Source organism: Strix aluco, chromosome 5 (genome assembly GCF_031877795.1).
Source record: "Strix aluco isolate bStrAlu1 chromosome 5, bStrAlu1.hap1, whole genome shotgun sequence".
NCBI lineage: Eukaryota > Metazoa > Chordata > Aves > Strigiformes > Strigidae > Strix > Strix aluco.
The window spans coordinates 88,032,222-88,045,289 of record NC_133935.1 but is presented as its reverse complement, the minus strand read 5'-3'; the positions used below and the strand labels follow the sequence as shown (position 1 = coordinate 88,045,289).

Sequence of the window (13,068 nt, the reverse complement as noted above, 5' to 3'; positions counted from 1 at the left end):
CAGGTGCCAACCAGACCCAGCACCCCGTTACCCCCATGGCCACCCCCCCAGCACCCCCATTAGCCCCCCAGGCACCTCCTGCTGCGCCCAGCACCCCCCTGCTCCCCCATCACCCCCAGGGACACCCCGTGTCCTCCACAGCACCCCCGGGGACACCCCCATAACCCCCCCTCCCCGAACTCCTGGCTCCCAGGGACACCCCATCACCCTTGGGGCACCCCATGACCCCCAAAACCTGTCACCTCCAGGCACACCCCGTGTGTGTCCCCCCCCCCCTTGCACCCCCCAAGGCCCCCACCACCCCCTGGGTTACCCCAACCCCTTCCCTGTCCCTGCACCCCATTACCCAGGGGACACCCCCCCCCATCACGCCCCTCCCTCCTCCGAGGCCCTTCTTGGCCCCGCCCCCCGCCCAATGGCGAGGCGGGGGGTGTGTCCTCCAGCCCCGCCCCGGGGAGCAGAAGACCAATGGGTGAGTCGGATGGGCGGGGCGAGGGGTGGGGCGTGGGGCCCGGCCCCCACGTGCTCGGCGGCGCTGCAGAGGGGGCGCAGAGGATGGAGGCGGCGGGGGGAGTCCCGGCCCCGGCCCCGGCCCCGGCCCCGGGCAGGGCTCGGCCGGCCCCGCCCCAGCCCCCGCCGCAGCCCCCTCCCCAGCCCAAGAGCCGGGAGCTCTTCAGGAGCCAGCGCAAAGAGTCCGAGGTAAGAGCGGGGGGGGCGGCAGTGCCAGCGCTCCCCCCCGTCCCCCGCCTCGGGGCTCCTTCTGGCCGCTGCTCGGCCTCGGGGACACCCCAAATGGGGGGGGGGGGTGCCTGCACCGGGAGGCGGGGGGCGGTTGGGGCTCCTGCGGGGCCGCGTTTGGAAGGAGCCTGATCCGGGGTTGGGGGAGGTCGGGTCCTGGGGGTGTCCCCCCACCCCCTGACGGTTTTTGGGGTCCTGCAGGGGTGGGGGGGTGCCCAGACTGGAGTGGGGGGTCCCCAAGGAGGCTGCCCCCGGCACTGGGACCTCCCCGCCCCGCTCCCACAGCTGGCAGCAGGGTTTTGGGGTGCCAGCTGGGCTCTGGGCTCCCCCACACCCTCCAGTCACCCCCTTCTCCCCCGCCTCCCAACAGGGTCTGGGGTCTGCAGCCCCCTCCACCCCCTCTGCCCAAATAACGTCACCACAAACCCCCCCTTGAGCTGCGTCACCGCTGCTGCTCTGACCCAGCTGCGCCCGTCTGGCTTCATGGTGCCGGGCTGGGCAAGTGGGACCAGGCTCAGGCCACCAGGCTGCGGCCTGGGACTGATGTCCCCGGCCACCATAAAGCCACTGCGGGACCCCCAGGAGCAGAGGACGGGAAGGTCTCGCTTCCCCACCGAGGAGCTGCGGGTTGAAGGGCTCCTCCAGGGACCACTGACCCAAAAAGGGTCCCTCCTCCCCGGGGGACGGTGCCCGAGTCGCAGCCCCCCCCTCCCCCGAGCCCTGCCCGTGGATTTGGGGTTTGCTTTTCTCCTCTGGCTCGGCCTCGCCAAGCGGATTAGCGCTGCACGCGCTCCGCCAAATTCCGCGGCGGCTTTAACTCCCCGAACCACCCTGCTGGCTCGGCTGCAAAAATTGGGTGAGAAATCACCATTTCGGAGCAAGTCGGGCTCAGCCCGGAACCACGCATCCTCCAGGGTCATCAATATTAATGGTGACGATGCACATCGGTTCCAACCCCAGGTGCTGAGGAGGGATGCCGGGACTCCGAATCAGAAATTATGGTAATTTAGTTGATTATCCATTCATGTGTTCCCTTCCCGGGGCACAGTGGCGTGATGCCAGCGTTGGGTCGTCTGGCTGCGGCCGCCCGCCCCCTGCCCCACCGTAATCCTTCGGTGAAGTTTCATGCTCCAGTTCCTCATCCGCAGGGGAGGAGGAGGGTGATCCACAACCCTCCCGGCTTCAAAAGGGCAGAGCCCGGCCCCGAAAACTGTCGGATTTGGGATGCTAAGGATAGAGCACGCGGGGTTTGCATCCTTCCGGGCACTTTTGCTTCAAATCAGCCTCAGACTTTGTTTTTAAGCATAAATGGGGCTCTGAAATGCAGCAAATATTCACCGGCACTTTGAGTCCTGCCTCTGCTTTCCCGAGGACTTGAGAAATGCTATTTTTACACTCGCCTTCCAAATTTGCGCTGTATTTTAAGTAGCCTCGTGCGGACGTCTCTCGCTCGAGCCCTGGGGACCCGTGTCAAGATCATCCGTGCACGAGTCGTTGGAGGAGCTTTAATGCAAAGGCTGAGAGCGCTGGCAGCCGTCCTCCCTCCCGAAATATCCGTGGGGATGTGCCAGCCCCCACCCCCACTAACCCCAACCCGCTCTCCGCAGGGCTCGGTGGATTGCCCCAACCTGGAGTTCGAATACGGGGATGCCGACGGCCACGGCGCCGAGTTAGCAGGTGAAGCTGCGGTCGGGTGCTGCGTTGCTATTAATAGGTGCCCGCCGGGGGAAAAAAACCAACAAAAAGCAACAAAAAAAAATCCCTCGCAGAGTCAGGCGAGCGGGATGGGGGATGGATATCGAGTGGTATCATCCTTGCGGTAATAGAGCAAGAGGGATTTATTAATAGAGAGCCACTCGCTCCCCGGGGATGAGCAAAAAGGGACGTGGGGGGGCCACGGGGATTACCCCGTGCTCCGAATTATCTGGGACACGCCAACAGGCATGCAGGGGGTGGGAGGATGGGCGGCGTGCCCGGTGGCACAGCCCAGCCTGGGAAGTGTCACCCTTTATCGCGGGTGTCACCATGGGTCGAGTCCTTGTCCCGGATCTTCCTGCCGTGCAGCGACTCCGGCTGCTTCTGCCCCGTAACCCTCAGGGTCCCGAGCGTATCTCGACTGGCAAAGGGGTTATTTTTAGCTCTGTGTGTGTCTCAGCCCTTCCTAAAGCACATTTTTCTCTGCAAGGGATCCTTCCTCCTCCCTCGCAGGACCATTTCAGTTCCTCACGGTGCTGCTCAGCACCGCGGCACTGTAGGAATTATATAGGAATTGGTAGGAATTATGTCGGAACAGGCGCAACATTGTGTCCCTGCAAGTCCAGCCCCAATTTTCAGGTCCCAAAATGTCTGAGCTGCTGGGTGTGAAATCAGGGCAGGTCTTGTCTGGGTGCTGCTGCGGTCCCTCCCTTGGCAAACTGGCTTAATTGTGACAGAAAATGACACCCTCCCCCCTCCCCCCCCCCCCCCAAAAAAACCCCTATGAAATTGCAAATGCAGCTCGAGCACCATCGCTGTGGGCAGGAGTGTGGGAACAGCCCAGCCCACACATGGGGATGAAAATGATGAATTTGGTAGCGTTGGGTGGCTCCAAGATGCCCCTTGGAGCTGCAGAAGAGCTCAGGGGTGAGTTTAGGTCTCTGCCGGGTGCGGAGGGAGGTTTCAGAGTCCCACAAGGAATTTGGCCATGAGGAGGAGGGTGAAACTCCTCTGGGTCCCTGCTGAGTCCTTTCTCCATCAGAGCTGTACAGCTACACTGAGGAGCCCGAGCTCAGCACCAACAGGAGATGCTTCGAGGAGGATTTTCACTCTCAAGGTACCAGCTCTGGGCTCAGCACCCCGGGGCTCGGGGCAGCCCCCCCACCCAGGCAAGAGCGGGACCCCCGGGGAGGCACCCGGCTGGTTGTCGTGTCCCCTCTCCAGTGCAGGGCAGGAGGTGGCTGGAGCTGGACAGGGCTCAGCAGAAGGCCTACGTCATGCGCCTGCTGGATGGGCTTGAGGTGGTCAACAGGGACAAGCGGCTCAAAGTAGCACGGGCCATCCTCTACCTGGCACAAGGTAAGGACACGTCCCCCGCATCTGGATGGATCCGCTGCCTGGCTTTGGCCTGGGGGCTGGGGAGAAGCTTCCTCTTGGGGTTGTGTCAGCTCGATGCAGTGAAGGTCCTGCCTGGGATGATCCCGTGTGCTCCAGGGGTCCAAAGGCAGCTCCCCCCTAACCAGGGCCTCCCTTCGGGCCTCTTCAGGTGTCTTCGGAGACTGCGATAACGAAGGCGACGTCCTGCACTGGTCTCGGCACAACAGCTTCCTCCTGTACCAGCTGGGAACCTTCACCGCCTTCCTGGAGCTCCTCAACATGGAGATTGAGTGAGAGGACCCGCACTGCCTCACCCTCCTTGTCCTCTTCTTCATCTTATTCTTTCTCCTCATCCTCCTCACCCTCTTCCTCCATCCTCCTCACCCTCCTCTTCTTCATCTTTCTCCTCATCCTCCTGACCTTCCTCCTCTTCATCTTCTTTCTCTCCATCCTCCTCACCCTCTTCTACCATCCTCCTTGCCCTCCTTTCTCCTCATCCTCCTCCTCTTCATCTTCTTCACCTTCTTTCTCCCCATCTTTCTCGTCCTCTTCTTTCTCCTTCCTCCTCCTCCTCACTGAGGACCAGGGAGGTGCTGCAGCCACGACATGTCCCCCAGCACGGTGTCTCCGGCTGGGGGTCAGGGTGAGGAGCAGCTCGTGCCTGGTGGCTGGCGCTGAGCTCGTCCCCTTCCCCGCAGCAACAGCCAGGCCTGCAGCAGCGCCCTGAGGAAGCCGGCCATCTCGCTGGCTGACAGCACCGAGCTCAGGTACCCCACTCAGCCCTCCACTAGCACGTTGGGTGGAGGCTGTCGGACAGCCTCTGGGTACAAAGTGGCCTCTGGCTGGCAGTGTCACCTGCCTGCCCTGCTGTCCTGGCAGGGTGCTGCTCAGTGTCATGTACCTGATGGTGGAGAACATCCGTGTGGAGCAGGAGATGGATCCCCCTGAGTGGAAGACCTGCCGGGAGACCTTCAGGATGGAGCTGAGTGAGCCACAGAGTTCATTGTGCCCTAACAAGGTCCCTTCATCGTGCTGGAGACATCAGGGATGGGAGATCTGCTCTGAACCTGCTCTTGGTCCCTCTCTCCACCAGGTTTCCCCATGCACACTGAAGAGCCATTTGCTCTTCTGCTCTTCACGATGGTGACCAAGTTCTGCAGTGGCCACGCTCCACACTTCCCCATGAAGAAGGTTCTGCTCCTGCTCTGGAAGGTGCTTCTGGTGGGTGCAAATCCTTCCTTCTTCCAGAAACCAGTCATTTTGGGAATCATGCTGATGGAGCCTGAATGTTCCCCACTATTTGAGGGGAGACCTCATGGCCCTCTGCAACTCCCTGAAAGGAGGGTGCAGAGAGGGGGGATGAGTCTCTTGAGCCAAGGAACCAGCGGCAGGCCAAGAGGGAATGGCCTCAAGCTGCGCCAGGGCAGGGTCAGACTGGCTCTTAGGAAGGATTTCTTTGCAGAAGGGGTTGTTGGGCGTTGGAATGGGCTGCCCAGGGCAGGGGGGGAGTCCCCATCCCTGGAGGGGTTGAAGAGTCGGGCTGACCCAGCGCTGAGGGATCTGGTGGAGTTGGGAACGGTCAGGGTGAGGTTCATGGTTGGACTGGAAGAGCTTCAAGGGCTTTTCCAACCGAGATGATTCTGGGATTCTGTGATTCAATCCAACCATAACGTGGTTATTTAGGATGGCACAGGAGGCTGACACAAGGCAACTGGTTTCTTCTGGGATGAGGGTGGGCTGAGGCCATGCAGAGGACGTGGGGTGGGAGAGAAGTCTGGAGAAAGAACCAGTGATGTGGTTTCTTCATCCTCAACGCTCCAGTTTGATGGCCTCAAGCTGCTGCTCCCCTGGCAGCCCAGAGGATCCATTCCATCTGGATGGGATGTTTGCTCTCTGCTTTCTCACCTCTCGTGTTGGTCCCTAGTTCACGCTGGGAGGATTTGAAGCCCTGCAGACAATGAAGGTGAGGAAGCGGGAGGAGCTGGGGCTGCCACCCTTGCCGGAGGACAGCATCCAGGTGATGCGCAGCATGCGTGCCGCATCGCCTCCCACCTACTCCATCGAGCTCGTGGAGCAGCAGCAGCAGAAGCGTGGTCACCGCAGCCGGCGGGTAAGAGCAGGTTCATCCTCCTGGTGCACGGCCCAGGATGCTTTTCCGCTGGGGATTATCATCCGTTCAGAGAGCCAGTGTGTGCTCGGGAGCATGTTTCCCTTTCCCCCAGAATGCTCCTGCGTTTTCCAGTTTCCTAGAATCACAGGATGGTTTGGGTTGGAAGGGATCTTAAAGCCCATCCAGTCCAACCCCCCTGCCCCGGGCAGGGACACCTTCCACTAGCCCAGGTTGCCCAAAGCCCCGTCCAACCTGGCCTTGAACCCTTCCAGGGAGGGGGCAGCCACAGCTTCTCTGGGCAACCTGTGCCAGGGCCTCACCACCCTCACAGGGAACAATTTGTGCCTTAGATCTCATCTAAATCTCCCCTCTGTCAGTTTAAACCCGTTCCCCCTCGTCCTATCCCTCCCCCCTGATGACGAGTCCCTCCCCCCTTTCCTGTAGCCCCTTTCAGTCCTGGGAGGCCGCTCTAAGGTCTCCCCGGAGCCTTCTCTTCGCCAGCTGAACCCCCCAACTCTCTCAGCCTGTCCTCACAGGGGGGTGCTCCAGCCCCCCGAGCATCTTCGTGGCCTCCTCTGGCCCTGCTCGAGCAGGTCCATGTCCTTCTGCTGTTGGTGCTCCCAGAGCTGGACCCAGCACTGCAGGGGGGTCTCCCGAGAGCGGAGCAGAGGGGGAGAATCCCCCCCCTCGCCCTGCTGCCCACACTGCTCTGGGTGCAGCCAAGCACACGGGTGGCTTTCTGGGCTGCGAGTACACATTGCTGGCTCACAGTCAGTTTTCTACTAACACCCCCAAGTCCTTCTCTTTGGGGCTGCTCTCAATCCCCTCCTCACCCAGCCTGGATTTGTGCTTGGGATTGCCCCGACCCATGGGCAGGACCTTGCCCTTGGTCTTGTTGAACTCCATGAGGTTTGCACGTCCCACCTCTCCAGCCTGTCCAGGTCCAAAATGGAGTCACACCTCCTAGAGCAGCAAGGTTACAGCTACAGAGGGGGCTGTTCCTTGTCCAGGCTCTGGTGGAAACAGCTAGGAAGCAAATCCTCACCTGAGGAACATCTGGGAGCTTGATCCTTCCAGGATGGAGAGGTCTGGTGCAAGCAGTTGGGAGGGAAATGAAATCCACGGAGTAACTTGAATTTCTCCTTCCCCTTCTGCTGCAGCCCCTGATGAAGCAAGACAGTTTGGATATCTACAATGAGAGAGACCCCTTCAAGAATGACGAAGCAGGAGTTGATGAAGAGGAGAACGATGATGTGGACAGCGGGATCGAGGGGGAACTGGACCTGATGGAGCGGGACGCCATTATCCCCGCGATGCCCGCTCAGCGCCCGCCTATTGAAAGGGTGTCGTTCCCAAAAGGGCTCCCCTGGGCCCCCAAAGTCAGGTAAAACCATCTGGTGTCATTGCCATCCTCCCCAGTCCTACCTGTCCTGGAGATCATTGCAGGCTGAACGTCAGTCTGTGGCAAGTCTGTTGGCCTCTGGCAAGTTGAGCTGAAGTGACTCCACTTCTTTTTTTGTCTCAGTTGATCCTTTCTGGACTGGGTTTAACTAAGCCCTTCCCCAGGCTTTACAAATCAAGCATGGCTAAGCTTGGCCAGTAAGTGGCAATCCCATTTTGGACATCCAGCTGGGAAGGAGGCTTGTGCTGAAGCACTGTGGGAACAGGATCAGCTTTCCCAACCAGCACCAATGGATCTCGGTAGGGCAGGGTCCTAGAGTAATCATCTTGGTAACTGGTGAATGACATCACCTCTTGCTTTTTGAGTGGGACTCTTGTGTTGCCAGATGAAGCCTTTTTGGATGGCCTTGCTTGAAGGTTAAGAAATGGGAGAAAAACATCGGAGGATAAAGAAGTTGTGCCTTCCCTTCCTAAGACCAGTTTTGCTACATGTGATAGAGGGGGAGGATTAGGAAAAGAGGGTGAAATCCTCTGTCCCCTTCCCTCTAATCCATGTGAGGTTTTTTTGCTGTTGATCTGAAGCCTCGATTTAATCCAGTATCTTTAAATCACAGGAGCAAATAAATCTTTTCGATGTGGCGCAGTGACAGGGTTCAGCGTGTCTGTGCAGAGCACTCCTCACAGAGACACGGCAATCCCCCATGGGTCTCTGCACAGGCGGTGCTGTGGTACTCCACGTAACTGAGCGCCCTCAGCTTCAAAATCAATCTTGGCTGGTGCCTGGAAATCCAGCTGGGTTTCTTTCTGCCCGTGAGAGCCTTGGCTCGTGGTTCATGTCCTACATGTAGTGCTGAGCCCCTGACCAGTTCTCATGAAAGATGCCCAAGGTGGACAAGATGTCAGCTTGCTCTCGGAGCAGCACGTGCTCCGCCAGACTGCAGAGACAACATTTGTTCGCTCCAAGCGAGCAGATGCTACTTGAAGACGCATGTGCTAGGAGCACAGGAGGTGGTTAAAAGGGTGTTGGTCATAGAGAACTCCTCTCCATTTATTTGCACACTCCCATGGAGTTGCACAGCAAATACAAATGGTTTTGGTTCACATTGCTCCCACCAGCGAGAGTAATGGTGGCTCTAGCCCGTTGCTATGAAGACCTCTAGAAGTCAATCCTAGAAAGCTCAAAGCTTCTTTGAGCTGGTCCCACGCTGCTGTTCTTTCTGAGCAGTGTAGGCTGTGATCTGGTATATTCTACTTTCCAACCTTCTCCTTGTTTCTGTTTTCTCTGCTGCTCCATCAGACAGAAAGACATTGAGCATTTCCTGGAAGCAAGCAGGAACAAATTCATCGGATTCACACTGGGACAGTGAGTGTTACGTGTGTGGGTCCAACAAAGTCTGTCTCAGCTCCCATCAGTGCAATTTAACTGGTGGGAGGTGTCCGCAGAGCTTTTCTCAACCAGCTTAAGGCATGCTTGGGATGATGCGGTGCAGAACTGGATTTCGCTGGGGCTGTAGCAGTGCACTCAGAGTTATAAAAACATGTTCTTGGAGATGCTGGTCTCCAAGGGCCTCTTTCTATTAAAAATCAGACGTAACCCAGAATAAGTGACCTCTGGCCCAGGCCAGAGGCTGGTTTGATGTGGGAGGGAGTTGGGACAATCTGGTATCCACAGTCAGTTACTCAGTTTGTGAATAAATCAAGTTGTGGGTGCCGAATCATCCTGGCACGGGCCCAGCAGAGTATCTGCGGTTTTAGGTGTGGTGCTGGGCTCAAGCTGGCTCCACGCAGAGACCTGATTTCACCCCAGTTCTTCACCCCGAGGTCACCCCTCTCTTGTGCAGGCTTTGCTGGGGAGGAGGTGTGAGGGCGGGCAGCTCACACCAACACCCCTCCCAACCCCTGACCCATCTGGGATGCGTTCAGTAGATTCAGTAGACTACAGGATCCCTCTTTTACCTTGTATGACATGGAAGTATTAAACCCAGATCCTCTTCCCAGACTTGTACTTACCTTCTTTCATCCCCCACAGAGACACCGAAACCCTGATAGGGCTACCACGGCCCATCCATGAAAGTGTGAAGACACTGAAGCAGGTAAGATGGTGGCTCCACGCATGGCACTTGGATGAAGCAGGCCAGAAAGCCTTGCTGAGCGGAGTCAGCTTGTCTAACCTCATCCCTTGCTATTTTTGCTCCCTGGCACTCAGCAGATGCTCTGAGGTAGGATCAGACCTGTGAGGATCCCATGGAAATGGGGAAATCTTTGGCCAAGATCACCAGAGCCATAGGGGGATTGCAGGGCAGCAAGTCTCATACACATAAACTTTGTGATGCGGCACTTATAACGAGTTATAAGTTCCTCAGATGTATGCTCTCAGCCCACAGTAAATATTTCATGTGAATTTAGTCTTCTGCTCCTCTTCACCTGATGTACAGCAATGCCTTTGGTCTGAGCTCTTTCTCCCTCTGCCTTGGGAAGTCAATCTGACAAATCCAGTCAAGGTCTGAACAGCTTGAGAGGGGCTGAATATCCACCACATGTGGTGTGGAATCCTCACGTCTAACCTCCAGCTGAAACACAGTTACTGGAGGGAGTAAGAGGGGCCCTTCTTGTTAGTTGGCACAGGAGAAGCTTCTGGAGCTTCTTGCAAGAATTGAGGCAAAAAATGGAAAACTGAGTCCTCACTGCAAGTCCAAATAGATTGTCCAGCACTTGGACTTCCCCTTTATCCCAGGTGTAGCATTGCTTCTTCCTGGTGAGCGTTTGCCATGTTGTGCTCTGGAGATGACAGACTTCCAGAGTTGGGTTTGGACATACGTGCCCAGACCTGTGCTGTTCCCAGGACGATGCATGGCCAGCCTCAGCTCCTGCAGTGCTCCATGTGGAGTGAGACACTCCAGAGGCCAGCTGACCCTATCCAAGGTCTGGATTGCCTTCTGGAGGTGATTGTCCCTCTCCATTTACTTCCAGAGAGATCCTAGAAGGAGTAATCAAAGGCATGATGTGTGAGGGGCTTCAGGGACAGAGGGATGTCCCCCCCAAAGATGAGTTCTCCATGCATCTGCTGTGACCTGTACACCTAACTGGGATATTACTGAAATCAGCAACTGTTGTCATCACTGACTGTGTTTCATCTGTCAGTTGTGACACTGCTCTACCTCTGTCTATTTTGCCAGCACAAGTATGTTTCCATCTCAGATGTCCAGATCAAGAACGAGGAGGAGCTGGAGAAGTGCCCCATGTCTCTGGTAAGAAGTTGCTGCACCCCATCACAATGTGGAAGATTTCCAAGGTGTCATAGAAATCCATATGTTCTTCGTCATCCTTAGGACACACCTTGGATGCTCTTTTTTTTCTAGAAGTTTGTATCTTGATCAAAGGTAGCAGTGGAGAAAGGCCTGGCACTTCCTGCAGTCAGCATGCAGCTCTGTCCATCATTAAGTCCTCAAACTGGGTTTTATGGAGGTGACTAACGTATCTCAAGTGTGTGGACTGGAAATAACTTAATTTTCCCTTGTTTCTAATGTTTCTCTGTGCTAGGGGGAAGAGGAAGTCCAAGAAACTCCTTGTGAGATCCTGTATCGAACAATGTTGTACAATCTCCCCCAGTATATGGTAAGCCCATGTTTTTTAAAAGTAAAGAAGAGCTTTTGAGTGGGGAATGGTGCCAATCTGTGAGCTGCAGAGCTCAGCATGGGGCTGCTGGGGTGTGTTCAGGACTTGAATGGTGAGAATTTGGTGGGAATCCAGAGCAGAGTTGGGTGGAAAGTACAATCCAAGAGGAGGGATTCACAGGATGAAGGGGTGTAGATACCCAGGGACACGGTCAAATGGTTGGAAAGAGGTCAGTGGTCAGAAAATAGGATGTGTGCGGAGGATTGGGAACAAGGAACAAAGTACTTCATGTTGGTGGAAGCTCAAAACTGGCTCCTGCCCTCCAGGCAGGAAGGGGAATGAGCCGGGGATGGCCCCGTGTCATCATCATCAGTAGGGCTGATGGTTGGACTCGATGATCCCCAGGGTCTTTTCCAACCTGAATGATTCTGTGGTTCTGTGATCTTTTGAGCTGCGTGAGCTGTAGTATTTGCCAGCAAGCTGTTGCACGTTGATGCAGGCACCTTCACTTCTGACCTCAAGAAGTGACCTACGGACTTCACTGGTCCCTTGAGCCTTTGTCCTTTTTGCTGAGATTAACTTTCCGTTACGATATCAGGCTCATCTCCGAGCGTGATGGCTTGCTGGGCCAGGAACCAAACTACACTGTCACCATGCTTTATGTGGCTCAGCAAACAAGGTGGTGATGCCTTCAGGTCTCTGCCAGCCTGGCTGTGCTCTCCACAGCTCTTCAGACTGTGGAGAGTCTGTAGGTTATGACTTTCCTTACAGGGACATCCCTTGCAGCCTTCCCATGGCCCCAGAAGAATACAATCACAGAATCATCTAGGTTGGAAAAGACCTTGAAGATCATCTAGTCCAATGCCACATCCTGAAATTCAGCTATGTTGCCAGGTTGGGTGAGGCTTTGAGCAGCCTGATCTAGTGGAAGGTGTCCCTGCCTGTGGCAGGAGGGTTGGAACTAGATTATCTTTAAGGGCCCTTCCAACCCAAACCATTCTGTGATTCTAATTGGGTCACGTGCACTCTGTAGGGAGACACGAATACAGATTTAAATGCATTAAGCTCCAGGTGTCCCTTGCATTGTTTTTTCTGTACTACTAGAGCTCAGGTGCTCGTGATGCCTTAAGTTAAGGCTAAACCAGAGCTGCTGTGTTGCCCACACTTGGCCTGTCTGTCCAGGGTATAAAAGGAGAGGTTGAGCCTTGGCGTAGTTGGTCCGTCACAGTGAGTGGAGCTTGGGCTGGTGAAACCCTGTAGAATTGTTTTGAAGTTGTCCAGTTTCAGCAAGTGAAGGGGAAGGAAGGAATGGCCCTTGCTGGGAGCATCCCCCCATGCCTGCTCTCTTCTGCAGATAGCTTTGCTGAAAATCCTCCTTGCTGCAGCGCCGACCTCCAAAGCCAAGACCGACTCCATCAACATCCTGGCAGACGTGTTGCCTGAAGAGATGCCGTAAGTCCTCGACAAGGTGGCCGCCAGCCATCCTAGTTTTGCCACAAAGTCTTGGACCGAGCAGGAGAGTTGGGGTTTGCCGATAGGTTCAGGGGTCTCCAGATTTGGGGACGTCTCTTTGGATACGTGCAAGCCACTGTTGTCACCAGGGCAGAGGGGTGAAAGCCAAGGAAAAAGCGCTGAAAGCTGTTTTTTCAGAAGTGTAACAATTTGAGCGCAGTCAGCAGCTGCTGTGCTCTGCTAGCAAACTGACACGAATCATAAAATCATGCTAATTGACACAAATCATAAAGATACATGAGCATATGGCAGGTGTCCTTCATACCACTCCCCCAGGATTGCTGGCGGAGTGCAATCAGCATTTTTTCCCTTTTTTTAATGCATTTTGGTGTTACCAGGCAGGAGAGGATGGAAATGGGAGTCCCAGGGGGAAGCGAAGGTCCCTGTTTCTGCAGAGCCTGTCCTGATGAATACAAACTCAACAGTCCCTTAGTCCTCCTTGCTCCCATACCCACCGTGCTGTTGCCTTCTCTCCCTCCAACCCAGCATCACCGTTCTCCAGAGCATGAAACTGGGGATTGACGTGAACAGACACAAAGAGATCATCGTGAAGAGCATCTCGGCTTTGCTGCTGCTGCTCCTCAAGCACTTCAAGCTGAACCACATTTACCAGGTGAGCG

At 56.0% G+C, this 13,068-nt stretch overlaps 1 protein-coding gene across 1 annotated transcript in view; it reads left to right on the top strand.

Moving 5' to 3' along the window:
• The first annotated feature begins 555 nt into the window (after positions 1–555).
• Positions 556–13,068, top strand: part of STRIP2 (striatin interacting protein 2) — a 23,117-nt gene continuing 10,604 nt past the window's right edge. Inside the window, exons 1-16 of the mRNA XM_074828133.1 lie at positions 556–699; positions 2,346–2,415; positions 3,476–3,550; positions 3,658–3,792; positions 3,980–4,100; positions 4,509–4,577; positions 4,690–4,796; positions 4,904–5,031; positions 5,735–5,920; positions 7,081–7,304; positions 8,619–8,684; positions 9,351–9,414; positions 10,498–10,569; positions 10,862–10,936; positions 12,291–12,388; positions 12,935–13,061. Of these exons, the coding sequence (XP_074684234.1) occupies positions 556–699; positions 2,346–2,415; positions 3,476–3,550; positions 3,658–3,792; positions 3,980–4,100; positions 4,509–4,577; positions 4,690–4,796; positions 4,904–5,031; positions 5,735–5,920; positions 7,081–7,304; positions 8,619–8,684; positions 9,351–9,414; positions 10,498–10,569; positions 10,862–10,936; positions 12,291–12,388; positions 12,935–13,061 (1,761 nt within the window). The remainder of the gene's footprint in view (positions 700–2,345; positions 2,416–3,475; positions 3,551–3,657; positions 3,793–3,979; positions 4,101–4,508; positions 4,578–4,689; positions 4,797–4,903; positions 5,032–5,734; positions 5,921–7,080; positions 7,305–8,618; positions 8,685–9,350; positions 9,415–10,497; positions 10,570–10,861; positions 10,937–12,290; positions 12,389–12,934; positions 13,062–13,068) is intronic.